This window comes from Acomys russatus, chromosome 11 (genome assembly GCF_903995435.1).
Source record: "Acomys russatus chromosome 11, mAcoRus1.1, whole genome shotgun sequence".
NCBI classification, from domain to species: domain Eukaryota; kingdom Metazoa; phylum Chordata; class Mammalia; order Rodentia; family Muridae; genus Acomys; species Acomys russatus.
Genome location: NC_067147.1, coordinates 14,435,950 through 14,463,800, shown reverse-complemented (window position 1 = coordinate 14,463,800; position 27,851 = coordinate 14,435,950). Strand labels below are relative to the sequence as shown.

Below are 27,851 nucleotides of genomic sequence, written 5' to 3'. Positions count from 1 at the left end.
TTGCAGACGGGAATACCTGCTGTCACCCCAGGATCTTCGCATAACCAGAGCAAGGTTCACACACTTCGCAGTTGCAATTGACCAGAACTCTTCTTGTACAGTTTGTTGTTTGCTCTTCCGTCTCCCCAGAGGTCTCCTTATGCCCCCAAGGCTGTGAGAGTGGGGATCCTGGCTGTACAGGGGTGGAGTGGTTAATGTGAGACGCAGCAACATTACCTGGTTATGATTCTGAAGAGCTGGGGCTGTGTGCAGCATTATGGGTTAGAGTGCTGGCAGGCAAGGATGGAGAAGCCATTCCTGTCCCCACCCGCAGCGGCATTGTCTTTCCACTGGAAATGACCCCACTGATTTGACACAGATGCATTAGCTCCTGCTACTTGCAGATCTTACGGAGTCTGATTAAGTGTCCTAGTAAACAGGATGTGCTCAGTTAAATGCACAAACCGTAATGGGCACCGTCATGTGCTGTATGCAAAATAGAGTCGCCATAAATGCACAAGTCGTTTGACAGTTCTGCCTTTCAGTTCGCGCTGTTTGACTCTGGTCACTATCCTCAAAAGAAATGGGATCTCGGTTACTTCCTAAAAGATAATCATAAAAGTAAAGACTTTAAAATCACAGCCTAATGGAATCGGGGACTCTAGGAAAGCTTGCTAGGTTTCACAGAATTAAAAATACAGGGAATCTTGTCCTGTAATCAGTTTAGACTCTTAACCTGAAGTAAGGAGCAAGCAGTGAGAATTTTAGCAACATGTTGTCATTAAGTGCTCTCTGTGCCCTGAATGCCATGCCCAGTGCTTTGTAAAGATATCTCTTTTTCAGTTGTACCAGTAGGTCTGTATTTTTATAATCTTTAACTTGTATTTGAGCAAATATATAAACGTTAATTAAATTATTTAAAAAAAAATAACTACTGAGCCATAATTGCATTTCAGCCTTTCTGACTTCAGAGCTCATTTACCTAATTACTGTGTTACACACCAAAAACCATAACGGCAGTGCCAAGCGACCCACAGGAAGGACAGGAAGGGCAGTGAGATAGAGAAATACAGGTGCCTTTCAAAGAAGGATGTATCCCTGAGGAAAAGATGAGAGACAGTGTGCTACAGTGGTTAAAGACTCAGACTTTGGCGCTAGACGCTACACTTGCTATGTGACCTGGGTATATTGCATACTTTACCTAGGCCTTGGTTTTCCCATTACACAAGTGGAGAAAATGGTGGTTCTCATAAGTCAGGATCATAACGAGCAAGTGAGCCTGATGTGTGTGGGTGTTGAGCCTTAAATCCAGTCTTTAGGAGAGTTTGATAAAAGATAGCAGTCATTGCTATTAAGTTTTTAAAAAGCCCCCAAACAATGGCAAAGCTCAAAAAGGACGGGGAAAAAGGCTTAAGAACTGTATGAAAAGACACTCAGATGTTCTAATCCATTTAACCCACATTTACTGTTAGTATTTGTACCATATTTTGTAAAGGAAATTACAGTAAAAGCTTACGATAGATCTGTCTAAATTTAAGCGTTGTGGAGATAGCTTTGTCTGAGCCAGTCTTGTGTTAGGTTATGTTAGATTCTGGTGATGTTGTCTGTCAGGTGTTGTCTAAGCATCCTTAGGGCATCTGAAATGACCGAAGCGCTTGTGTTAGATACAGTGGGGATCTAGAGGGGACTTCATCTGGGACAAATTTATCAGTTGCTATTGTGTAGGATTAATGGTCCGGGAGGAGGGGGAGGGGGCACTCAGGAGCTTCCAGCCAGCGTTCAGATGTGGCAGGGTACCAGCCAAGCCCAACAAGAGAAGCGTGACCTCTGAGTGTCTTCAGTTACTTAGTTACGGGTGGGATGGCAGTCCCTACCCCTGCCTGCCTCTTGAGTCCAAGAAAAATTGTAGGGTTTGGGGCCTGAATATCAGGAGAACAGAGCCAGCAGGTAGCAAATCCAGGGAGAGATGGTTAGGAAAGACTGTGGTAGCACAGAAGGGAGCAGATTCTGTTTCAGAATAGCCCAACTTAGACTCAGATGGAAACAGTACAGCTGGACCTGTCTACTATTTAATACATTGGACAAGGTAGAAATAAGGTTTGGGGTATCGTCACACAAACTGGCTGTGCAAACTGTGGGACTGGACAAGCTCCTCCATAGCAAAAACGTCAAGAAGGAAAAGCCAAAAAAAAAAAAAAAAACAAAAAACAAAAAAACAAAAAAACAACACCTCTGCTTGGCAGGACTCAGATGATGGTGGTTATAGTGGGTGAGAAAAGGAGGGAAGCAGAGAGAATAGGGAAGGAGATGCGTGTCACATAGGAGGGGACACAAGTGGGAAGCCAGAGGGAGCTCTGGAGATACACGGTCAATTTCTTTTTTATGAAATACTTTTTATAATTAGTACTAAAGTCACATGGTCCAAGTTAAGACATCTTGGAGTGGTAAGGTCTTCTAAGAACACTGCATTCGGAGAAAATAAATCAATAAAGTAGTTTTTTTTCTATTTTGTGTGGCATCGTCTTTAGTGTTAGAATTAAACAATATTCCTAAAGAGAGAAATAACAATTTAAGAGACTTGTGATCGTGACCAAGGGTGGCCACAGCACATCACAGGAAGGTGGTGTGGTCAGGGTTGGAAAGGAGTGACTTGAGAAGGATGCGTGTGTGTGCATATGTGTGAGTGTGTATTCAAATGTTCCTGGAGGGGTGCATGTGCCTTTATGAAAACTTGTGTGTTAGGGCAAATGAACCCCAGCATGTCTTTCTCAATCACTCTCCACCTTAGTTTTTGAAACAAAAATCTCTCACTGGAACCAAAAGTTCGCTGGCGTGATTGGCCAGCAAGCCACAGAGATCCTTCCAGCTCCACCTAGCATTATAGATGTTTACTGCAGAGACTGATTTTTTTTTTTTTTTTTTTTATGTCGTGCTGTGGGACTGAACACAGGTCCTCATATTTGCATAATGAACACTTCTCTAACTGGGCCAGCTGTTCTGAGTTTCCCACAATCCAGCATTGAAATATCTAAGATGTGGTCCAGAAGACATTTGGCTGCTGTTTTAGCTACTCACCCAACAGCACTAAATCTACAGGGCTGTGAGGAGTCAACCCAGACTTGCTCAATCTATTCTTACAGCCAAGCACAGGGCTACCCCTGTCTACAGTTGGAATGTCGGCTTGACATTGTTCTGCCTGGTGCAGGGAAACCCCTCTCTGTGATATGTTGAAGCCAGGAGACAGAACAGATAAGCATCCAGTTAGGAACTTAATGGTTTTTTTTAAAGATGACAATCTCTCCTTAAAGGTTAAATTCCCCCAGTGATTTACAAGAAGCCAAGAAGACTGAGGGGTTATCAGGAACCAACACATGTGTGGTGTGTTTTAGAAAATGCCATTCCATTGTATACAAACAAACGTCCCTCTGTAATCAGATAGTCCCCAAGCTGCTGGGACACAATGCTGCCACAGAACCTGATTTCAAGGCAAAGGAAAATTAAATAGAAAAAAAAAAGTTCTTCAATAGAATTCTTTAATTGGCATTGTGTTTCGTGTTTGTGTTGGATAAATGTTTACTTTATAATCCTACATGTGCCAGGGATGAGTCATGGAATTAAATAAGGTCAATGCAACGAACATAAGTCTTATTACCTCGGCAGTTGTAAATACAGGACTGGTGGGAGCCTCTTAAAGCTGCACTTGAGGGTTTTGAAGCTGTACTTCTGTAGCTCTGGAGGGAGGTTTATATATGGGCAGTTATCCCAGCCTGATCGGAGCCTCAACCATCATGAAGATGAACAAAGATGGCTTCTTTCTTTCTTTCTTTCTTTCTTTCTTTCTTTCTTTCTTCTCATCCCCCCCTTTCTGTGTGTGTGTGTGTGTGTGTGTACATTTTCATACACATGTGCAGATGCACGCCTTCATATGTATATGGAGGCTTAGGGAGAGAGAGAGGAATCCTGGGAAGAAGAAAGGAGAAAGAAGATGAGGAGAGGGTCCTGAGAGGAGAAAAAAGAAGGCCACCATGGGTTAGATGGAGGAGAAGCACATGGCCAGCGTGGATGGAGAATTCATCCCAAATGAAGAACATTAGCAAGTATTTGGGATTATGGAACGGGAGGGAGCTTGATAGAAGTTATTGGAAGCAGATGGCATGGGACTGGGACAGGGATCTCATACCTGCCCCACTATGGAAAGTAGTTTAGAGGATTAAAGTCTGCCCTGCACCAGGTTAACTAGGGCTATTTTAAAATATAATCGGTGTCAGTGTCTTAATTGATTGCTAGCCAGGCATACTGATAATACTAATAATACAAATAATTAAAAACAACACAGGCCAGCCTGGGCTACAAAGAGAAACCTGTCTCAGGAAACAAAACAGAGAGAGGGAGAGGGAGAGGAGAGAGAGAGAGAGAGAGAGAGAGAGAGAGAGAGAGAGAGAGAGAGAGAGAGAGAGAGAGAGAGAGAGACTAAACTAAACTACCTCCAGAGGATACAATAGCATGTCTCATTAATGAGTCCTAAGCCAAGGCCATGTTGAATCAGAGGCAAGGGTTCTTGAAATCATCCTAATGTGCAATATAATTTGTTCCATTTCTCAAAAGAGAGCTATGGCTACAAATCTCCCAATTCAGTGGTGCAAAATGAAGGACCAGAACTCCATTGAGACTATTGGAAACCATTTCTGGAGTCCTGTATGTGCATCTCCAGTTCCTCACCTGTGGAACACTCTAAAACTCTTCCCAGGATGGTACAACCTCACCACCCCAATGAGACTTCCTGCCCTCGATAATAGGACATCCTGTCTGAAGGCGCAGGGAACAACCTCAGTTCCTCCTTGATGGACCTCTCAGCATCTCTGAACATTGCTGACCACACCCTCCTTCCTAATGCCAAAATTTTCCAGCTTGCATCATTCTCTGCCAGCTTTTGGTCGCTGCTTTAATTTTCTATGTTCGTTTTTTTAGAGACAGGGTCTCACCATGTAGCTCATGCTGGCCTTGAACTCTAGGTCCCCATGCTTCTATTTCACAAACACTGGAATTGGAAGTGTGCAGAGATATGGCTGGCCTCCTTCTCCTCTTCCTGCTCTGGTCTCATTTCTAAACTCTGGGTGCAATCATTCTCCTGGCCTGGATGTGACTATTTGGAATTCCGTTAGAGTTGGGTTCCACCCTTCTCTTTATTTGATCTTAGCTTATCCTGTGCGCAAAGTTATCAGGTCTGCCTACCCTGGCTGCTGGTCACCTCACAGCATATCTGTCTTCTGCTCTTTTGATCTTTAGCCACTCTTACCCATGTATAGCTACTTAAATAGACAGTGCTTTCTCCTACCTTAGAGCCTTTGAACATGGTGTTTTTGTACATGGAACCCCCTTCCTACTAATTCTCTGTCTCTGTGTCTCTCTCTCCCTTCCTCTGTCTCTCTGTTTCTCTCTGTCTCTCTGTCTCTGTCTGTCTCTGTCTCTCTCTCTGTCTCTCTGTCTCTCTCTCCGTCTCTCTGTCTGTCTCTGTCTGTCTCTCTGTCTCTGTCTCTCTCTCTGTCTCTCTCTCTCTCTCTCTCTCTCTCTCTCTCTCTCTCTCTCTCTCTCTCTCTCTCTCTCTCTCTCTCTCTCTCTCTCTCTCTCTCTCTCTCCCCATCCCTGTGCCTGGGACACCTACTACATACACAAGACTGGATCAAGTCTTGAATTTTTTTTTCTTTCCAGAAAGTTAAGCACATTGATAAAACGATGCACACTGGATTTCTGCTTCCTACATGCTTGCTGTAAGTTGTTCAAGTCCTATGTGGCTCAGTTAATTTTATATCCTACTGTTAATTAGAAAGCATACCTGAAACACTTCAGTGGGAATGTTATAAAGATGAAGTGATTAAATACAGTCGGTTCTCAGCATTGGGTACATAACAACTGCTCAAGAACTGTTAATACTACAGCGGCATGAGTAATTGACTCTTTAATGATGTCTGTCTGCTTCATTAGACTCCATGCTCTATGGAAACAGGACCCACTGTCTTGGTGGCTGCCCCACTTGGGAGTCCAGGGGAACATCTGGCACTTGTCAGGACCTAACGAATGGATACACAAATAGATGAGCAAGGGAATCATGGGCTCACGGAACAATCCATGTCATGAAGGCAGGAAGGTCCTGAGCCTGCATTAGTGTGTGTAGGTGTTTGGGGAATAAGACTATTTATAGCTGCACGCATCAAGGGACTAGCATCAAGAGGCGGCCTTTTCCTGGACATGGTGGGTGGGTAAACTTTGAATGTACAGTGACAACTGGGCCTACGAGATGAAGATTAATGAACCAAGTAAATGGCAGGATTATCTTAGCTTGCCAAACACTTAAAAATAGTTCACTGATAATTGTTCCCTTCCACCCTCAAGAATAGTTTTTGTTTGACTTTTCACTTTTGGATGAATGCTAGAACAACTTCTTGCACTATTTTAGATACCCTTATATCAGCCAACATGAGTAGTGGAAATATGGAGAATACTTATTAAACACATTATTGAAAAAATAAAAGCCAGGTCTTAGGGAGCCTTGCGTACCAATGAGAGTACTTTTATTTTGAAAATCATTAAGAGCCGAGCAGGCAAGGACTAGGGAGGGCAAAAGGTGCTTCAAAAAGACCCATCTTATATCTAAGTAGAAGTGAGCTGAACGAAAAAGATGGCATTATCATTGTCATAGCACACAGGTCAGCAGGGAGGCCAGGGCCAGGTCACATGTCAGAGGGGCATGGCTTTGGTCAGAGTTAGAAGCTAAACTTGGCAAGATGGCATCTGAGATGCAAAGCATATAAGGAATTGTATGTGTTTGAAACATTCAGAAGGCAGGGCAGGAGTGGTGCACACCTTTAATCTCAGCACTCAGGAGGCAGAGGCAGGTAGATCTTTGTTATTTCGAGGCCAGCTTGATCTACAGAGCTAGTTCCTAGGACTACACAAAGAAAGCCTGTCTTGAAAAGCCAAACAATAGTAATAATAATAATAATAATAACAACAACAACAACAATAACAGTCACAAGACTTTCCAAGGCCAACTACTGTAACTCAATTCTAACTACTGAGTTGTGTCAAACCCTTGCCTTTGATCGTAACAAAACTCCAGCTCAGAAGATAAAGTGGCCTGCTTGTATCACACGGATAACGGGTGGCAATGTGAGGCTAGAATGCATGTTTCAGTTGCCTGCTTCATTTTTAGAAAATTTTCCAGTTATCCTTGTTGCTATTTCACCAAGAACCTCTCTTGGCTGGAAGGCACTTTCCCTGGCTTGGTAATTAATGTCTCCATTATCCTGTATGCGCAGTGTGCCTCTGAGCCCTCAACAGAGCTGCCATTTCCATATCTGGAAAGAAAGCAGGAATAATATAGAAGTCTCACAGAGTTGTGGATCACTGAGAGGGTTAAATGACACAATCCATTTGTTTTTAGAGAGAGATGATATCTCACTGTGTAGCCTAGCCGAGACTACCTTTAAATTCATAATCTTCCTGCCTCTATTTCCTGAATACTGGAATTACAGGTTTGCTCCTATGGTGCCCAGAGGGCATCACCCCCATAGAGCTTAGCACCATGCTGGGGTGTGGTAAGCTGCTCATCTTGTGCCTACCCTACGGACTGTGATCTTCTCCCCAACCAATAACTATCCAACGTCCTATCAATACGGTTCACCAGGCTGTAGGAAAATATGATTAGCTGGAATTTAAACGATCATCGGTTACTGCTTGGGTTCTTCGGTGGGTGTCTCCATTCCTAGCTGGCTGTGAGATAGTTAGCCCTAAGCGTTAGCATCCTTATCCGAAAAGCCAAGATGGCCGAGTGTTTTCCATGACATGGAGATGAGAGAACATGGGAGGGAAGTCAGAGCTGGATGACGTTTGCCAAGCCAATCGTTTCCAAAACGAATCCCACAATGGCCCTGTTGGAAGTATCCTTGCACCCATGTGCAGTCCACATCATCATTAGACAACCCAGGTGTGGCCATTTTGTGAACAGGAGTTGAACCCTGCATGAGGCCTGTTTGCTTTCTTTTCTCTCACCATTTCCTCACCTCTGATAAAACAGGGGAGGGGAATAGAGTGAAAGGGTGGGGGAGGGGGGACGGGAAGATACAAGTAAGGGTACGTAATCTCAATAACTTATAAAAATAGTTATTTTTTTAAAAAGAGGAAACAACCAATGAAATAAAGCAAACAAACAAAAACAACCCCCCCCCCCCAAACAAAACAGAACAAAACAAAGCAGGGTCAGCCAGGACTGCTGGCGGGATTCTAGAAGGAGAGTGTGTCTTCAGTGCAGGGTGTTCCTCAGGTGTGCGAGAACAGGCTGGGTTTTCACTGTGCCTTTCCTGGTGCATAGCCACTGCGCAAGAACCCCATTACTATTGACAGCTGAGGAGCCAGACGTGTCATGGTCCACATATTGTTGATAATCACTAGGACTTATTCCTGGAACATGACATCAGCCAGCACTTTTATTTCTTCTGCCTCTTGTACCTTTGTAGATGGGAAGACGGAGTCTGGGTTGACCAGGAAGTTGCTCAGTACAACAGGATTAATCCTGGGAATTAGATCTCATTTCCCAGCACAGCTCTTGCTCTCGTGGACAGCCAGCTCACACAAGTAGGTGATTTAGAGTGGAGTGTCCAATATTTTAATTCAGTAAGAGAAAGGTTAGGAACGACAGTGGGTAATTTTCCTCCTCTCTTGGTGTCTCTGACCTTTACTCCAGGAATGTTAGAAGCAATATGAATTTTTTAGGGGCATTAAATGGAAAGTGCCTGTGACCACACATGGCCTTCGCTGTAGGAGGACGCTCCAGGTCCCAACTAGATCAGTGTGGATATTTTTCCCATTGGCTAAGTTACAAAGCACCCACTGGTTTCCTCATAGATGAGAACTCCTCTGAGATGGAGGACAGACGGTGACAATGCTAAAGAGGAGTGGTAACTTCAGGCTTCTTCCCTGATGAAACAGGAGCCTCAGTGGCTGAAGTGGTCCCCAGCTGGCACTTGTTTCTTTTGACTGATGCTCTGTCACACTAGTTGCTAATTATTTAAAATACCACTTTCCCTTTCAGAATGGTGGCTTTCTACTTTCTCCCATACAATGCCTCATCTTTGCAATGTAGCTAACAATGCTCTTTCATTCCAGAGAATATTCATAGGATGGAGTCTTATCTATGTCTCTTGGGACAGGGACACACACACACACACACACACACACACTTGTGCAGATACACAAATCCCAGATAAGTCAAACAATCTGTTGTTTTTCTCCAAATGTCTCAAAAGAATGAAAAATGTAAACTTTACCAAGAATAGTCTCAAAGGAGGCTGGACGCAGAGAGATGGAACTATATTGGCAACAGCCTATATTAACACATGAGATTCAAACATTTGGGAACTTTATAATTCACAGTACCACTAACTCAAATGAAAAAAAAATTCACTGACACATTCGGGAAGTAAAGATCTGGATTTTTCTCTGCTTCCCCTGTTCCTGAGTGTCAAGGGCTGAGGACGACTCACTAATTATTCTTATTGTTTCTCACATCCTTGATTAATTGCCTCTTTGTGGTGCTGACCACACAATGTCCTGTGCTGGAGAGTGAGAAGATTAATTTGCCTCCTGAGGGAGTATCCTTTGGAGATACAGGATGAGTTGATTCTTTTAGAGATCTTCGCTATCAGCAGCCTTCATCAACCTCCCCCTGCATCAAAAATGTACATAAAGACTAAATAATGGGTCACTATGGTTTCTCTGCCACAGATGCATCTGGCCTGTGGTATCTGTCCCCAGAACTGAACATGCAGAGCATTGTCCTGAAACCACTGGGCTGAAGAATGTTAAAAATGCATCGGTTGCCAGATGTGCAAACTGAAACATTGTCCAAAGGCTTGCATTTCCCCCTCTCTCACCGGGGAAGAGGAAAAAGCAGTTGGCTCTTGGCAACTGACATACGGTTCTTCTTGGCTCTCATCAGTGTGGCAGTCTGATCCTGCTTCTCCGGTGTCCTCTGCAGCTCTCACATGGCTGCCCTCTGCCCTTCACTGACCACTTGGCTAATAACCACTGCCATAATCACTGTGCTTTGATATTTCCAATCCTTTTTTATCCTGCCTTACCCTACTATTTTTTTTTTCCAGAATCAACATCTCAGGAGCTCTTCTTGGTTTTTAGTCTCATTTGTGCCTCAAGAAATTCTGAGATAATTAAGGCAGAAAGTATCATGATCCCCACTTTATAAATAAAGTATTGGGGTCAAGAGGAGATTTAGTCAAGGACATAGGTCACAATAATGACTCTAGATCATAATCAAAATTGGTTGAGATTAAGATAGGAGTGTCTCAATCTGTGGCTCTTTTTACTGGCACAGGTAGGCATAGGAGACCACAGAGAGGGTACTGGGGAGGTGGCTCTGTGCCTGCTGTGTTCCCATGTTGGTCAGTCCCTAGCACCCAGGTTAAAGCCCAGCACAGTAGTGAGTGTCTGTAATCTCAGCACTGGGGAGGTAGACAGGCAGACAGACAGACAGACAGACTGGACCCTCAGGCTTGATGGCTATCTAGCATAGTCAGCTGATGAATTCCAGGTTCAATGAAAGACCTGCCTCCAAAAATATGCAGGAGCACTACAAAAGAAGATTCCTGATTCTGGTCTCTGACCTCTTTACGTACATGCACAGGCAAGCCAACCTGTGTACACACTGCGTGCACACACAAAGTCAGAAAAGAAAGGGTTCACACCAACGCATTTTTCCTGGTTCCTGGATGTACTTGGTTTGGTATTACTGCTCCAATTTTCAAATATAGCAATGATCAATTTGGTTACAAGAATGCTCCCTTTAACATTGAGATGTAACAAGAATAAATTAATAATAAAAAAAAAGATTAAAAAAAAAAAAAAAGAATGCTCCCTTTTACATCACCAGCATTATATATATAGAGAGAGTTTCTAAAATTGGCAGGTCTAATAGGATACTTTATGGCACTAATATCATATGTGTTTTGTACCATGATAGAGTGTTATAAGACTTAATGGGTATTTTTATAACTAAATACTAACAAGTCCTACCATATTAATATAACCAAAAGGTCAATTGAACGGGTGGCTTACAGAATTAAAATTAAAAAAAAAAAAAGAGATTAAGAGAGAATGGGGTAGACTTGAAAATACCAAAGTGCATTGAATGTAGCAAAAGCAAGGCAAGTTCTCTGAATGATTTTGTGGGACAGGCTGCGTAGTAGATCACATTAAAGGGGGTTTCCCCCGTACCTCTCTGTGCACATGTATGTGTGTGGGGTGTGCATTTGCCATGATGCATCCGTGGAAACTGGAAGATAAATCAAGCCTTAGCCTGTTTGAAGCAGGGTCTCTTTAATGTTCACTGCTACGTACAGCAGTGGCTGGCCAGGAGCTTTCCAAGACTCTGTTCATTTCATTTCACATCTGTTCACAGCAATATAGATTAATAGATGGTGCTGCCATGTCGGGCTTTCCATGGGTGCTGGGTATCCTATGGAGCTGCCACGCCAGGCTTTCCATGGGTGCTGGGTATCCTATGTGCTGCCACGCCAGGCTTTCCATGGGTGCTGGGTATCCTATGTGCTGCCACGCCAGGCTTTCCATGGGTGCTGGGTATCCTATGTGCTGCCACGCCAGCTTTCCATGGGTGCTGGGTATCCTATGGAGCTGCCACACTGGGCTTTCCATGGGTGCTGAGGATGCAAAACCCTGTTCTTATGTTTATGCAGCAAGCCTTTCCCACACTATGCCACTAAACTGTCCATCTTTTTTCTTGCTTTCTTTCTTCAGCCTCATTTTTCCTCTCTTCCCTTCACCCCACTCTTCATCATGTCTGCAGGAATTGTACCCCCAAACCTCCTGCCTTTGTTTTACTTCTTGAGATACCCACCTCTCCTCATCCTCCCAGACACGTGTGCCTCCCCAGGAGAGACAAAGCTTCTTGCTCACTTTGATCCCTCTGTGCCCCTCCCTCTCCTTCCCCTCCATTGCAAAGGTCCTCAGGGGTGATGTGACTTTCAAGACAGGGGTTGGCAATTCTTTCTTGGTTTCCCAAATCAATCGCTGAGTCTCTGAAGTATCATATTTTCTTGCAGGCAAAGCAACTCGAACGTGAAGAAATGAAACCGCCAAGGGCAGTCCCGTTCTGCTTCTTGCTCTTTGTGATTTGTATTTCGGAAGCTAAGCTGAGCGCGACAGCAGAGCCCATTGTTCATCCTTTGGTGAGTAAAGCCACCTCTGCCGTGTAACTTCCCCATCACAGTTCTTTGATTTCCTGGTAAGGCTGCAGTCAGAAAGCACTTCTTGTAAATAGTGGTGTAGGAGCTGGGTTTGAGACAGTGCTGCCCAGGGATAGAATAGTCGCTTGCGCACTTACTGGGCTGCCACGTTACGCAATCTGACATCAGTGGTATCAGGAGAGGTCACCCAGGCTGCCCTCCCTCACTAGATCACACATCCAAGCTGGCCAGTGGGCTGCGTGCAGCCACGTTATAACTGCAAAATCAATCCACATTTGTAATTTTCCTTAAAAGGGTCAGGTTTAAAAAACAAGGTAAGCCGACTACGTGGTTCTTCGTGATAAGTGGTCATAGATGATGACGTCATGTTGCCGGCTCGAAAGCTGTAGACACCTGATTGGCTGAGGCTTCGCATGGAAGCCTGGTCATCTCTGTGTGCCTATCACAGTCAACGGTTACCATCGCCAAAGGACCATGAGTAGTGTCTAAGACTCCTCCTCAGGAATAATGCAGGTCATTTGTCTTTGGGAAGTCAGGTGGCATTCTGCATTGTTGTCTCTTCGTCTATAGGATCATGCTAATAGAAGTACCAATTTCCTATTATTCTTATGACAATTAAATTAGTTTATTTTTATAGCATGTATGGGGGGAAAAGATCGTCTCTGAGATTTTTTTGTTTGTTTGGTTGGTTGGTTTTGTTGTTGTTGTTTTGTTTTGTTTTGTTTTTCATGTATTGAACTTAATCTGAGGAGACTGAACTTTGATTCAGGAAGTATAAATTACTCACATTTATTGTGTTTTAAGTCTTTGATCTTACTCTCAGCATTTTGTTTCATCGCTGTGTTTATCGGCTTTCTTGATCCTATAACAAATGTGTGACATAAAAACCATAAAGACAAAAGCTTTGGTTTTGATTCACATCTCTAAAGACTTTAGTCCATGGAGGCACGGCAAGCCACACACGTGCATTACACTAGTTATGATCTGCAGTAAAGGAAACGCTGCTATCTGGTGGCTTTTCTTCTTTTCCCCTTTCTGCCATATTTCCCTTCTCTGTCCATTCTAAACAATGACCCATGCAGAGGCAGATAACATGCCTGTGGTGATCTATGGTAGTGTATGTGCTCACATGTCCTGCTGCTCTGCCCTGCTTGGGACCAGCAACACCGGGGCGGTCTATGCTCAGTCAGTGCTTTCTGGAGATGCCTCTAGAACACGCCTGAGGTATGCCTCAGCCTCCATGCTGATCCTTCTTCCTGTCATGTTGGGGTTGAAGAATCACCATCTCAATGACTTTATGCGCTTTCTTTCTTTTCCCATTTTACAGTCTTTCATTGTTTGGTTTAGATGTTCTTTTTTTTTTTTTTTTTTTTTTTTTTTTGCTTTTCTCTTTTATGACTTGAAGGGCATACATAGTACATCCAACTTCTGGTTCGTGGGGGTACAACCTAGGCAGGAGAATGGACCAACTTAGATTAAGTAGGAAGCATCTGCACCTGGTTATTTAGCCGATGTGATGTCTCAGGTGAGAGCTTGGGGTCAGCCTAGCTTCTCTTTCAGAAGTGACCCCAGGGATCACACTCACCGTGGCCAGCTGCCCAGGTCTAACCTTGGCATCATACCTGAAGCCCAGCTCTGGTCCACACAAGCTTTAGACATCTCAATAACTTTGCTCGTGTCTCTCTGAGCCTATGCCCTCTGCATAAAATGAGAGTAACTAGTACACCCTCTCTGGCTTGTAAGGATCACACATATGTGCCTTCACATCGTGGCCAGTTCAGAGGTCAAAGGTTTCTGAATCCGTCCTTACTGTTGATGTGTGTTGCCAGCCTTCTGGGAAGAATCTTTGTCAGGCAACTCTCCAACTTGAAAGCAAATGATTAGGTCAGCATTCTGGGCCAAGAACAGGAGTGAAAAGAAAGGCTCTGGTGATGGGGGCTGAGATGTGGGGCAGCTAGAGTCTCTGGTGAGCATCTTGTTTGCCGTTTGTCCACCTTTTAGGTGGGGAGACACAGCTCAGTTGTTGAGCCCCTCTTGCTGTGTAAGGGTAAAGGCCCAAGCTTGATCCCCAGCATCTGTGTCAAAAAGCCAGGTGCATGCTCATCATCACACACTGGGGGAGGATGAAGCCAGGAGGATCCTTGGTACTCACCACCAGCTGGCCTAACTAAATTGCTGAGCTCCAGGTTAAAGAGGAGAGAGAAAGAGAGAGAGAGAGAGAGAGAGAGAGAGAGAGAGAGAGAGAGAGAGAGAGAGAGAGAGATATCCTGTCTCAAAGAGAGATCCTGTCTCAAAAACTAAGGTGCAGAATAACTGAACAAGGCATCTAAAGTTAACCCTCCGCACACCTTTAATCCCAGCACTCTGGAGGCAGAAGCAGGCAGATTGCTGTTAGTTCTAGGCCAGCCTGGTCTACAAAGCAAGTCCAGGACAGCCAACGCTACACAGAAAGACTCTGTCTCCAAAAAAAAAAAAAAGTTAGCCCTCTGGCCACCACATGTATATGCAGACACATACACATCACACTACACCACACACACACACACACACACACACACACACCACCACCACCACCACCACCACCCTCCCACCCACATACCACCTCTCATTCCTGACTGACTACCCTCCCCAACTCTGGACCACACCACTTCCCTCAGAATTATTTAGAAAGTCATCTTGTGTGAAAGGTGGGGCTCTTCCTGGAACTGGTGGCCTTGTCTCTTCCAGCTGAAGTCCTGCCATCAGGAAATCCTCACTGGACGGAGCTGCGGCTCAGAGCCTCATGTGGATTGCTTTGCATAAAATGTGAGACAGATCCAAGTGGGAGCTGTGTTGTCTAATCTGAGAACATTCCAGAGCCCTGTGATCTTAGTCTAGCAGGATCTAGTTCCCGTTCTTAGCTATCTTAACCAGAAAGCAAGTGCTAGAGTGTTCCAGTTGCCCAAACCAGAACCTCCTGAGGACTCAGGATGCCAAGGCTGGTCCCAGGGAGCCCAAAGCAGCAGGACACATGAGCACACAGCACTGCCATAGACCACTTCAGGCCTGTGATACGCCTCTGCACAGGTTCTTGTTTAGAATGTAGGAATCAGAACTTAGAAGAAATGGACGGATTTTGCGTAGTAGGATGGAGGGCAGTGGGAGTCAGACCACGATGTGACCCTAGCCCTTTGCCTGTTCAAATCAAGGTCCTAGAACCTAACAGCCTAGTTCTGTGTAGTGCTATACAGCAGAGTATGGGCAGGGACAGTATGTGATAGCTGTACCTTGAAAAGACGTGTCCAGAAAGCTCAGAATGGCTACTATAAAATATCAATTCTCAACCTGTAGTTTGCAAACCTTTTAGGGGTCTGAATGACCCTTTCGCAGGGGTCGCCTAAGACCACTAGAAAACACAGATAATTACATTATAATTCATAAGAGTAGCAAAAATTACCGTCATGAAGTAGCAACAAAAATAAGTTTACAGTTGGTGATTCCCCGCACCATGAGGAACTGTATGAGAGGGTCACAGCATCAGGAAAGTTGAGAACTGCTACTCTCAAGGTTTGAGAAAGTTGTGACTTCCATAAGGCTTCTTCACGCATGGGAAACGCTGGTCACCAAGGCTCCAAACCTCAGTGGGACTGCGGGAAGGAAAGGCAAAAATCTGTGGTGAGGAAGAAAGCTTGAGATCCTCAGCATTAGAAGTGAAATGCACCTTGAGTTTTAACTCACTGCAGCCAGCAGCAGTGTGTTTGAGCCCCTCAAACTCAGCTCCGGGCTTAGATGGGTGGCTAGCCTCTCCCTGGCCCCCAGGGAGGTTGGAGACGGGACTGCAGGACAAAACCTTTCTTCTGCCTGGGCACAGGGCCAATCTGGCATCGGGGGAAACTGGTGGGAACCACCCTATACATCGACTCTGTGACTTCAGTTCCGGTATGCTTACATTCCTGTGGGACAGCTCACTGCAGAGGAAGCAACAGTGCGCTTTTGAAATTCCAGTCACCGTCCATCATGTCTCTGTTTCTTCAAGAACTTTTGTGAACTCTCAGGTCCCCACTCCCTCCCTGTTGCCACTTCTTACACATTTTCATGTTCTCCTCAGCCAGTGTCTCTTAAGAGCTTCAAAGGAGGAAAACACACAAAGCAGCTGGTAATTTCCCAAAATTATAGCTTACACAGGGGAGGGAGACTAGCCAGGGAAACTGTAGAGAAGGAGAAAAGGAGCTGGGTGTGGTGGGCACATGCCTTTAATTCCAGCACTCAGGAGGCTGGGGCAGGAAGATCCCTGAATGCTGTACAGAGTGACTTCCAAGGCAATCAGGGCTACACAGAGAAATTTTGTCTCAAAAAAACAAAACAAAAAAACAAAACAAAACAAAAAACCCTACAAATTACAAAAGGAAAGAAAAGGAGAGGGGGAGAGGAAGAGAATGAAGACGCTAGATGCTGGAGAGAGATACGTTAGGCAAGGGAGACTGGCGCCCCGGCACCCCAAGAAGAAACAATTCCCAGAGTGTGTCCTAAGTGCACATGGGCAAGAGCTGAATTTGGAGTCAGGCTTGCTAAGTTTGAATTCTGAGTCCCGAAACACAGTGACCTTAGGCCGAGTATTTGACCACCCAAACCTATGTTTTCACAGCAGTGAAACGTGGCCAGTTAGAATACCGTCGGTTGTCCTGGTGTAGAGTGTGTAATATATCTTAAGAGTTTTGTTACAGCTGAGCGCATGTGAGAGTAAACGAACTAGAAAACTAGAGAGGATCCAGCTGAGGAGGATAAGCCTAGCATTGTGTGGCATTCAGGGATGCCTGGCATTCGAAGGAGAAGACTTCAAAGAAAAATGGCACTTGTTCACTGAGCCTGGGGGTGTGGTGGGAGGGGTGGGGCGTTGCTTTGTGTGGACACCCAGGAGTCTCCCTGCAGGCAGGAAGCAAGGAGAAAGGCCATATTAGGTCAAGGGAAGGGGAAGGTTTGGTCATTAGCTACTGAGCAGGGATTGATCCCATCAGCAACATGGACTGCTCATCACAGATGGGTATTGGAAAGGATGGGCCTGAGACAATCCAGGCAGCACTGTTCAGACAGGTGAAAGGAATCCCAGAGTGAGTCTTCTGACTCTAGACAGTGCTTACTGTGCAGCAAAGGCTTCCTGTTCTGTCCCTACAATAACCATGTGACCTTTGCAATGACCTTGAAGATCAGGCTCTACTTATTCCCATCCTACTGAATAGGGGAGAAGCATAGAGGTTAAATAACTTGTCTGAGGTTGCAGCACTATCTGAGGGTGGAGCTAAGATTGGAGCTTATATTGGGAAGATCTCTCTCTGTCTCTCTGTCTCTGTCTCTCTCTATCTCTCTCTGTGTTTGTGTGTGTGTGTGTGCAACCATGTGCACAAGTGTGTGCTGATGAATGGACCTGTGTGTGTGTGTTGAAGCCAGAGGAGGATGTTTGGTACCCTGCTTGGTCACCCCTTGTCTTATTCCCTTGAGACGGAAGCTCTTGCTGAACTTAAAGCAAGGCTGGGAGCCAGAAAGCCCCAGCAATCCTTGTCTGTCTGCGCCCCACCGTGCTAAGGTTATATGCGTGTGAGGTCAGGTGCAACTTTTTACATAGGTTCCGGGTATTTTAACTCGGCTACTGGTGCTTGTACAGCAAGTGCTTTTATCCATTGTTCTGGTTTGTTTCCCAGAGCCTCCTTGTGGAGGGAAGGGTTTATTTCATCTTACAGCTTATAGTCTATACTCCGAAACAGAAGCACGGAGGAGCACTGCTTCCTGGCATGCTCTCTGTGGATTGCTCGCTCGCTTAGCTACCTATCTTATACAGCACAGGCTGACTGCCTAGGGATCGTCCCACCCATAGTAGGCTTGGCCCTCTCACATCAACCCGCAATCAAGACATGCCCCCAGGCTGATCTGATGGAGGCAAATTCTCAATTGAGGTTCTTTCCTCACAAGGTCTTCACACCTGTGACGTCACCTCCCTTGTCCAAATCATTGCTTTTAACCATTGTATATTACAATAATGTAATTTACTTAAGAGCTTACCCTACGCCATTTTGTAGTTCACTTAAGTCTTGTAACAGTCCTGTGACTGACACTGTCCTTATTCCCACTTCTCAGAAAAGGAAAGTAAGGCTCCCTGAATATCAGTAAGTTCCCTACAGTGACAAAGCTAGAAAGAGGTATAGGTATATATGTCGATGCAACGACCACAGGAGCCATCTAGACTGTAGGAGAAAAAAAGCCCAGGGAGGGAACTATTATGTCTAGACAGGCAAAGGCTCGGCAGTCTGAACTGCAGTATAAACACCGAGGTTGTCCCAGCTGAATGCTGGAAAGAGGTAGGGAGATTGACTGATGTTACAGACCACCAGCCCAACTTAGGCTTCAAGTCTCAAGTAAAGAGCTTGGGTTAGAGGAGACTGGTGCCTGTTTGTAGCACGCTCACAGACCAGGCATGCTAAGAGACCCAGAAGCTGTGACTCCTTCCATTGCTGTGTCTAGAGACTGGTTTATACAACACGCACCTGTGGCGTTCTCCCCAGGTGTGCATCCGTGTGCAGGTGTGATGCGCATCAGCCCGTGAGTAGGAAGCCAAGAGAGACAAATGCCACAGTCTCTACTGACACACTTCTCATTGTCCTTTCAGATTCCCCATGAACATGACCTAGCAGGGCAAGAGCCACTGAGGCAAAAACGAGCAGGTATGTGAACTTCTTGCTTAAAGTCTCTTTTATAAATCCAACCAAATGCCACGTGCTATAACTACAATTGATTCTCTCATGCAGGGTATTAAACTTGGGCCCTATGTTGCCTGGAAAACACTCTATCTCCTTCCCTTTTGTTTGTTTGTTTAATACATGTGCGCATGTGTGTTCATGTGTTTAAGTTAGAGATGCCATTCATTCATTACGAGCCATCCACCTTATTTGTTGAGACAGTTTCTCATAGTCTGGAACCCTCTACTGCTAAGTAGGCTAGGCTGGCTGCCCAGTGAGAGCCCCAGAGATCTATCTGGATTTCAAGTATGTGCTACCACCATGTCCAGGTTTCTCCAACTGTCTTAGTCAAAGATCTGTTGCTGTGAAGAGACACCATGACCATGGCAACTTTTAGAAAAGAAAGCACTTAACTGGGCCTGGCTTACAGTCCAGAGGTCAGTTCATTGTCATCATGGTGGGAAGCATGGTGGCATGCAGGCAGACATGGTGCTGGAGAGTATCTGATTCAGATATAGGCAGCAGGGAAAGGGGGTGAGAGGTAGGGGAAGAAGGAGGGGGGGAGGGAAGGAGAGAAGCACACATACAGAGTAACAGGGAGAAAGAGACAGAGAGACTGGGACTGTCTAAAACCCAGGGACACACTTCCTCCAACAAAGCCACACCTACTTCAACAAGGCCACACCTCCTAATAGCCCCACTCCCTATGAGCCTAGAGGGGCTTTTTTCATTCAAACCACTACACCACACCTTTACTTATTTATTTAGAGATAGGGTCTTGCTGTGTTGCCCATGTTGGCCTTGAACATGGGATCCACCTTTGGCCTTCCAAGTGGCTGGGATTACAAGCTTCCAAACCAGGCAATGGTTTTTAAACACCATATTCTCCTGTATTCATCAGTCTGCCAGTAACTCAGGGGAAGCAGTTCTCTTTATTTGCTAAAAGTAACTACAAGGAGCCCCTTTTTCATCTTTATTAAATTATGTTAAGTGGCCACCGTGACACCTTCCCACGAGCATCATTTCTCCTGTTATTCTCCTTACCTGCCCTCCTGTAGCATCCGAACTCTTCCCAGACCCGCAGTTTTTCCTCCCCTCCTTCCCCTCCCCTCCCTTTGCCTGTCTGTTCCTTTCCTGTCATCCTTCTCCCTCCCCTCTTTGCTTCTCTTCCACTTCATCCTCCATGTTGTTGTCGCAGGGGACTCCAATGTCCCTTCTGATTCTTTCCCTGAAGCCAGCCTCTAGCTACTGTGCTGGAAAACATGTGTAATGTCTCCTTCAGACCACCAACTCTGTGAACTCTCCTTTACCCCGTGACAGGCCCTGAGCCAGAGATGTGTCCTTTTGTTCTGTGGAAGGATTTCATGGTTCAAAATGGAGCCATGCATGGGTGAGTCCCAGCTCTGGGTTTCCACCAAGTTCTTCCAGGGTTCAAGTCACCAGCTTCCTAGTGGGCAGGTTCCTTAGCAGCATGAGGGGGTAATCCTGGAGCAGGAAATACTCGCACTTCGAAGGATTCGAACATTTCAAAAAATTTCCAGGCATGCTTTCACTACAAAGAATCGTGACAGTGATAAGTCACCACAAAGACATGTTTTCCGTGTATTATCCACGGTGCCCCGTGCTCTCAGGCCCCTAGGGGCAATGGAAAGTGCTAGAGAATCTTCCACAGATGATGGATTTGCCTTGGTACTTTTACAAAAGCAGCTAAGTACGAAATAGCCATAGAAAGTTCCCGTGCTGGCTGGGCCCTGCACGTCAACATTATAAATTGCAATGAGAACATGAGTCTCCAGCAAAGTGAAGGAAGCAGGCGATGGAAAGTTCACAAGCAGCTGTACCCAGAAGATGTCTGAGCTTAGTCTGGTGTGTTCGCTGGGTGAGGAGTTCAGATGAGTCAGGAACAGGCACACCTGCTCTGCTACAGGTATGTCTTCCTTTCTGAGGCCTTGATAGCAGAAGGTATGAAGGTTCTAGAAGAATTAAATGTAGCAATGAAATTTCCTTCTGAGTCACTGGACCATATCATTAAAACTTGGAATAAAGTTATATTTTAAAATATATTCTTTGAGAATTTAATATATGCATGCATGTATATATATTAATCACATCCATGCCTCACTCAGTCCTTTGTAAACAGCCAAATCAATATTTATATTTATTCTCAGGATATTATAGATTTCTACATATGTGACAAGTCAGTGGCCAGACTTACTGTCTTCTTGAGATATGTTTTTGTATATGTGTGTGCATGTATATGTACATATATATCACAATCATTAAGTAGTTTATGAGCATACCAGACTTATTATATTTCAGGGGCTTTGAGATGACAGAAGAATGTTTAAGGCCTGGAGCTAATGAGATAGCTCAGCTGGTAAACTGCTGCTACGCAGGCATGTTGACCTGTGTTTGATTCCCAGCAGCCATATAGAAACCCAGGTTAGGTGGGGCTGCTTCTAAGGCCAGCCCTTGGGGCAGATGGGAGACGGAGACAGGAGAACCCATGGGGTTCACTGGCCTACAAGCCTAGCTTAATTAGGAAAAATCTCAGGTCCAATGGGAGGTAATGTCTCAAAAAACAAAGCAGACAGAATCCTGGGGAACATCACCCAAGGTTGACCTATGGCCTACACACACACACACACACACACACACACACACACACACACACACACACAAGCCGAGACCAGAACCAAAAAGATGTGTGGCACTACTTGACAGAACAAAGTGTAGTTGTGGGCGAGCAGGAGGAACTAGGGTCAGGGGAAACATTCAGGATTGTATCACTGTTACATCAAGAAGTAAGATCCAGGCTAGCTGGGGTGTGGCACCAAGAAGTGATGAATGAAGGCTACTGTAGGTGACAGTGATCCAGGTGGCCCTTGCTGAATTAAATAGATAAAGAAACCAGCATTCTGGGAGACCAGCTAGGAGGCTGAGGAGTGTCCACATGGACCCTGGCCAAGAGGAAGAGGGGAGCAAAGCAGAGGACATGATTGTCCAAGGTCATTTGACAAACAGGAAGAAAGAGGTACAAGCACCAGTGCGACATGGAGAAGAAGTGTGCAATGAACAGAAGACAAGAAAGCGCAGACCTGCCAATCTGTGTGTTCAGAAAGCTGTAGAGAGAGACCTGGGTTGGAAAGGAGTTTAGAGATTTGCAGATACACCCCAAACGTGGTCTGCTCTGGTGACTGTGTCAAAACACCGACAAAGACAGATGAAGAAAGGAAGGAATAAGACACACACAAGAGCAAGCCAGCAGCAGTCAGCATTCTAGCAAGCAGTGGTAATTATACTCAGTAGATTCCCAAGGGATGGGGGGAAGGGAGAGAGGGAGGGAGGGAGGGAGGGAGGGAGGGAGGGAGAGAGAGAGAGAGAGAGAGAGAGAGAGAGAGAGAGAGAGAGAGAGAGAGAGAGACCCTGAAGGACTGGGGGGTATATAGGAAGGTCTCCGGGAGGAGTGGGACGAGGGAAGGCAAATATCGTATACATGTATGAAATTGTCAAAGAATAAATAAAAGATATTCTTAGAAAGAAAAGAGGGAGGTTCCTGGTTTGTAGTTGGTACCATCGTGGTGGAAGGAGGGGGGGGAGGGAGAGATGGATGTTGGTGTTCAGCTCGCTTTGTAATCTGGTCAGTCTGCAACCTCAGCTCGCGAGTGCCCCTTTCCAGTGTCTTCTCTGCTGATGCCCTCACTCACAGGCACACCCCCCAGAGCCAGTTCCTAGAGGGTTTTTAAAAAATCACAGTCAAATTGATAATCAAGACGAACCATCCACAGGGACTTTTCATGGGGGTCTTCAAGTGCACGTTCTTATTGTTTAGAAAACAAAACAAAAATGTGAGCTATAAAGTTCTTGACCTGGAGTATCTGAGCTAAATCGGAAAGCGTGCCTTAAGGCCTGACAATGAAGAATGCTCACCAATACTTCATCTTTGTGGCTTCAGAAGTGACTGCCAGGGACCCAGAGGGCAGGGATGGAGGAGCCTGGATGCGCAGAGCCACAGGGCATGCTGGCATCCGCACACCTCCCATCCAGAGCAGGTCTCTGGCTGCCTGTGAGGAAAGCCTGACCTTTTACAGACCTGACAGGTTGAGGGTGTAGGCCCCTTGGGATCTGGGCCCAAACACTGCATTTCTAAGCCTGTAGCATGGAGCCTGGGGATTCAGGGCTGTACTTCTGGAACCATGTGATGTGTAGTCTGAGGGAACAGAGTGGGGATGGAGTGAGAGGAAGGGATGGATTCTCTCTAGCTTACGTGTGGGCTTGATGTAGGTCCAGGTGAAAGTCAGGAGTGTTCTGCTTTTGTGTTGTTTTGTTTTTTAATCTGATTTTTGTTTGACCATTCAAAGGTAAGATATCAAATTAAGGTGTATCTTTATTGACTGTTAATACACATCTTTATATGTATTCGGGTATGTGTCGTGTTCATGGCTGGTTGTGCACATGTTCTTCCTCAGACTCTGTCCACCTCTTTCTTGAGATGGAGCCTCTCACTGGTCTGGGCTTCACCAAGTAGGTTAAACTGGGTAGCCAGCAAGCTCTAATGATCCACCTGTCTCTACCTCCCGAGTGCCGGATGCCGAGCATGCCATCACACTTAGCTTTTTAATGCAGGCTCTGGGATTGGACTCAGATCCTCATGCTTGAAGCACAAGCACTATAGAAGCCAGGCTCTCTTGCCAGTCTGCATTACGTGTGTGTGTGTGTGTGTGTGTGTGTGTGTGTGTGTGTGTGTGTGTACTCATTACTGTTGTTACTGGGTAGGCCTTAGCCAGAGGATCCAAACTGCTTCACATCAATCCTGTAGAGAGCTACCTTACCCCTAGTGTGCAGACCTACAAGTGTGCCTGGCACCCAGAGTAAGAAAGGGTTCCATCCAAGTCTCTGGCCTTAAGTCCCCACATACTGGTTTTGAATGTGTTTCTGTTTGTTGAACATGAGGTCTCAATTCATGACTGAGTATGTGTGTGTGTGTGTGTGTGTGTGTGTGTGTGTGTGTGTGTGTGTTTACCCATGTGTGAATGAGTGCAGGTGTATGCATCTCACACTCTCTTGTTTGAGATGGGATCTCTTGTTGTCCACTGCTGTGTTCGCCGAGCTAGCTGGCCAGAAAGCTGTCAGGAAAGATTCTCTTGTTCTGCCTCCCATATCCTGGTGGGAGGAGCTCTAGAATTATAGGCCCTTGAGTTACTATGTCTGTCTGTCTGTCTTTTTATTGCTTTCCCTTTTAAGAACATGAGTTCTAGGAATCCAAACCCAGGTCATCAAAATCTCTTCACCCCAGAGCCATCTTCCCAGCCCCCATCTCACACCCCCTTGAGTAGCTTTAAGGAGTGAGGAGGACTGGGTGTTGGTCCCTTCTTCCTGGGGAAAGAACATTACACAGGGCTAGTTCTGTGGCCAGTTCTGTGGCTAGTTCTGTGGCCAATTCTGTGGCTAGTTCTGTGGCCAGTTCTGTGGCTAGTTCTGTGGCCACTTCTTCAAGCTGATCCTCTTCTCTAGACATCACAGCCCATTCTTCCATCATATGTGATGTTAACCTTCTCCTCTACCCACATCTGCTGCATGAGCCACAGCCTGGAATCTGGGAAGCTTTCTCCTGTACGACAGACCTTCCTAAACCCAAAGGAAGAATAAGATCCTTAGATAGCATCAGCTGAGCAATGACACAGTGTGGTCCAGACAGTGCCACTCAATGGCCCTTCGGGGAAATTACAAGAAACAAGAAAAAGAATGGGGGGGGGGGGCTGCTTTAGGTGTTTATTGCTCTGAGGTCAAGGCTGGGAGGGGGCAAGAGTGTGAGATCATCAGCAATGAAGAACACTGCCCTCAGCAAGCTCCCTTCTCCTGGGTGAAGCCTGCAGGCCTCCTTTCTGCATGTGGGAGATCCAGTTGTGTATCTACGTAAGCTCAGCTCCTGAGAGCCCTTGGTTCCCATCGGTTGCTAGGCAAAAACAGTGTTGTTTGCTGAAACAGCTGTGATTAAGACCCAGCATGGCTTGTGGAGGTTGGTGGCCAACTTTCCAGAAATCTCTCCCTCAGATAAATGTTGTGAGGCTGGCAGTAACTTATGGGAAAGGAGAGGGGGAAATCCTGGTTAGTTACTGTCTCCTGGGCCTGCAGAGGGCCATCGACTGACACCAGTGACACTTGGAATGTTCTGCCTTCCACTTGGCATCATAGGCCAGAGAAATCCAGACAAACAGCACAAAGGGTGACGGGGATCGAGACAAAGAAAATATAGTAAAGCTGCCAGGGGCCAGCTGGCTCAGGTGGCAGAGAAGGGTGTAGGTCATCTAAGAAATACACATGGAAGGAGGAGAACTGTGGTTTGACCCTCAGTGTCCAGTGTAGCAAAGGGCAAGACAAAGAATGTCACATTCCCAGGCTCCTCCCAGGCTCCTCCAAGGCTCCAAGATCTTCAGGATCAGGAGGGGATAAAAGAGCATTCCTCCTCCTCCTCTTCCTCCTCCTCTTCCTCTTCATCTCTGTTTTTAGATTTATTTGTTTTAGTTTTATATGCACAGATTTTTTTCTTCATGTATGTACACTTCACATTTGTTCGTACTGGTGCTTGCAAGGGTCAGAAGAGAGCTTAAGGTGCCTGGAATTGTAGTTACAGATGGGCAGCCATGTGGGTGCTGGGATTCAAACCCAGGTCCTCTGCAAGAGTAGTGCGCTCTTAACTCCAGAGTCATCTCCAGGGCCTAGAGTTTGACATTCATTCCTGATTCAAGGCTTCCCATCTGCCTGAGGGGAACAGGAGGGGTACCACACTGATGCCTGAGCTGCGGGATGACTTCCTTTACTTGCCAGGGTTCCTGTGGCTTTCATGTTGTCCTAAGATCCACCAAGAAAGGAATGGCCCAAGCAGGAGTCATCTTACATTCCTGTAGCGAGGCAAGAGAGCGGCAACTCACTCAGGGCATCCGTGTTCTTTTGATCTTCCCAGAGCAATGTTCTCCCACTGGCCTTCTGGTACCTCTGATGCCTCATTCAAGTCTCTGCTCAACATTTAAGGCTTTGAAAAGATCTTTTCTAGCCATCCGTTGTTGGTTTTGGTGGTGGTGTAAGGGAAAGTATTGGCTCAGGACCCCCCAACATCAAGTTCTCAGCACAAAGATTTATTTTCCCCAAAGGGACAGAGGCCAGGGAATAAGAGACAAATACAAGAGGTAGAGGATGAGGGAGAAGGGAAAGGAAACAAGGAAGGGAGTGGCAGTGGTATTTGTCCTGAAGAACAAAGAATTGCCCCTAGCTAGGGAAGAGACAGGCGTGGTACATAGGAAAATGCTGGTTTATAATGGTACAAGGAAAAAAACCTTTGTTAATTTTAATTGAGCATGTTGCTTAGGTGGGCCAAAGGGGGCTTTTGATTGCAAGGCTTCAATACTTTGATACCAGGACCTTGATAATTGTCCTCAGAAGGAGGAAGTGGCCAAATAAGTGAATAGACCTTAGGAATGTGATATAAGATTTTTAACAAGGGAGAGGGGGTCGGGGAGAAGGACAAGGTCTACCAGAGCCATGCTTGGCATATTCAAGCTGGCCAGAGTCCCTTTGCTTTATCATCATCATCGTCGTCGTCGTCGTCATCGTCATCGTCGTCATCGTCATCCTATTACTCTGTCACTCTTCTTCCTTACTTTTCTCTATTTCCTGTAGAAATGACTGATATTAAGATACAAACGAACCAGTTCCCTCCAGCAGAGGAAGGAAATATCATGGAGACAGAACATTTATTAGTCCAATGCTGGAGCATCTAGCACAGTGCTGGGAAACAGGAACCCGGTGAATGGTAAAACTGCAAGAAAACCAAGGAAATCAAGGAAAAGACGTGTGTAACATCAGCAAGCCTGGCAGTCCAAAGCCTCTATCCTGAGCTTGGATTTCTAAGACATTTATGAAGGGATAGACTTGAAGAAAGTTATCAAGATTGTCACAGTTAATACAAATATTTCTTGTTTGGAGCATGACTTAAAAAATCTAATTAAAATATTAATTTATTATGAGGCTACATTTAACACTAATATCTTTTTTTTTTTTTTTTTTTTTTTTTTAGTGCTTTAAGGCTTTGTGAAATGATTGCTTCTCTTATCTTCTTCCATTCAAGTTGTAGCAGGGTATGATTAAAAGAAAATGAACTTTGGAGTCAGCAAAATGTCTCTTTTAATCTTAGCTCAGATATTACCATGGGACTTCAAGTCTCTGCTCCTCAGTCTTGCTGCCTGTGAAATGGAAGGAAGCACATTGCCCTTTAGCTCACCAGGCCCTTGAAAGTACCAGGAAGAGCAAGTAGCAAGTGCTATTGCTACTGTTGCTCTGTCATCTCCTATTTAAGCTGGTATCACTGAAGGAGGGGAGAAGCCCCTGTCAGCTCTATTGAGGTAAAATTGAGTAAACAGCAGGCAGGAGAGATGGCCCAGCAGTAATAGAGCTTCCAGAGGACCTAAGTTCTGTTCCCAGCTCCCACATCGGGCAGCTCACAAACACTTATAACTCCTGCCCTGCAGGATCTGATGCCCACTTCTGGCCTCCCAGGGCACTGCATGTACATGGTATACTCACATTTAAAGTAAGTAAAAATAAACCTTCAAAACACAAGAGGCCTATTGGCCAACAGGAGCAGCAGGAGATCTGAACCTACTAAGAAAAACAACCCAAAACCAAGTCTGTCAGCATCTAGTCTCCAGGGTCACTCTCTTTATTTCATGCTTTGGTTTAGAAGGTCAGATCCCCGGCCACCTGCACATCAAGATCAAGGCCATGAGGGGGCGATACTCAAGGGCAAGGCTGTGGCCTGCTTAAAACAGTACAATTTCCGGGACTCCTTGAGAGAATTGACTGTTTTTTGTTTTTGTTTTTTTTAAAGAAACAT

The 27,851-nt window shown here is 45.5% G+C and overlaps 1 protein-coding gene across 1 annotated transcript in view; it reads left to right on the top strand.

Annotated features, from left to right (window-relative positions):
• The window catches only part of Adgrf5 (adhesion G protein-coupled receptor F5), a 96,740-nt gene that overhangs the window by 31,705 nt on the left and 37,184 nt on the right, over window positions 1-27,851 (top strand). Inside the window, exons 2-3 of the mRNA XM_051152935.1 lie at window positions 12,111-12,236; window positions 18,892-18,946. Coding sequence (XP_051008892.1) covers window positions 12,135-12,236; window positions 18,892-18,946 — 157 coding nt within the window. The 5' untranslated portion in view covers window positions 12,111-12,134. The remainder of the gene's footprint in view (window positions 1-12,110; window positions 12,237-18,891; window positions 18,947-27,851) is intronic.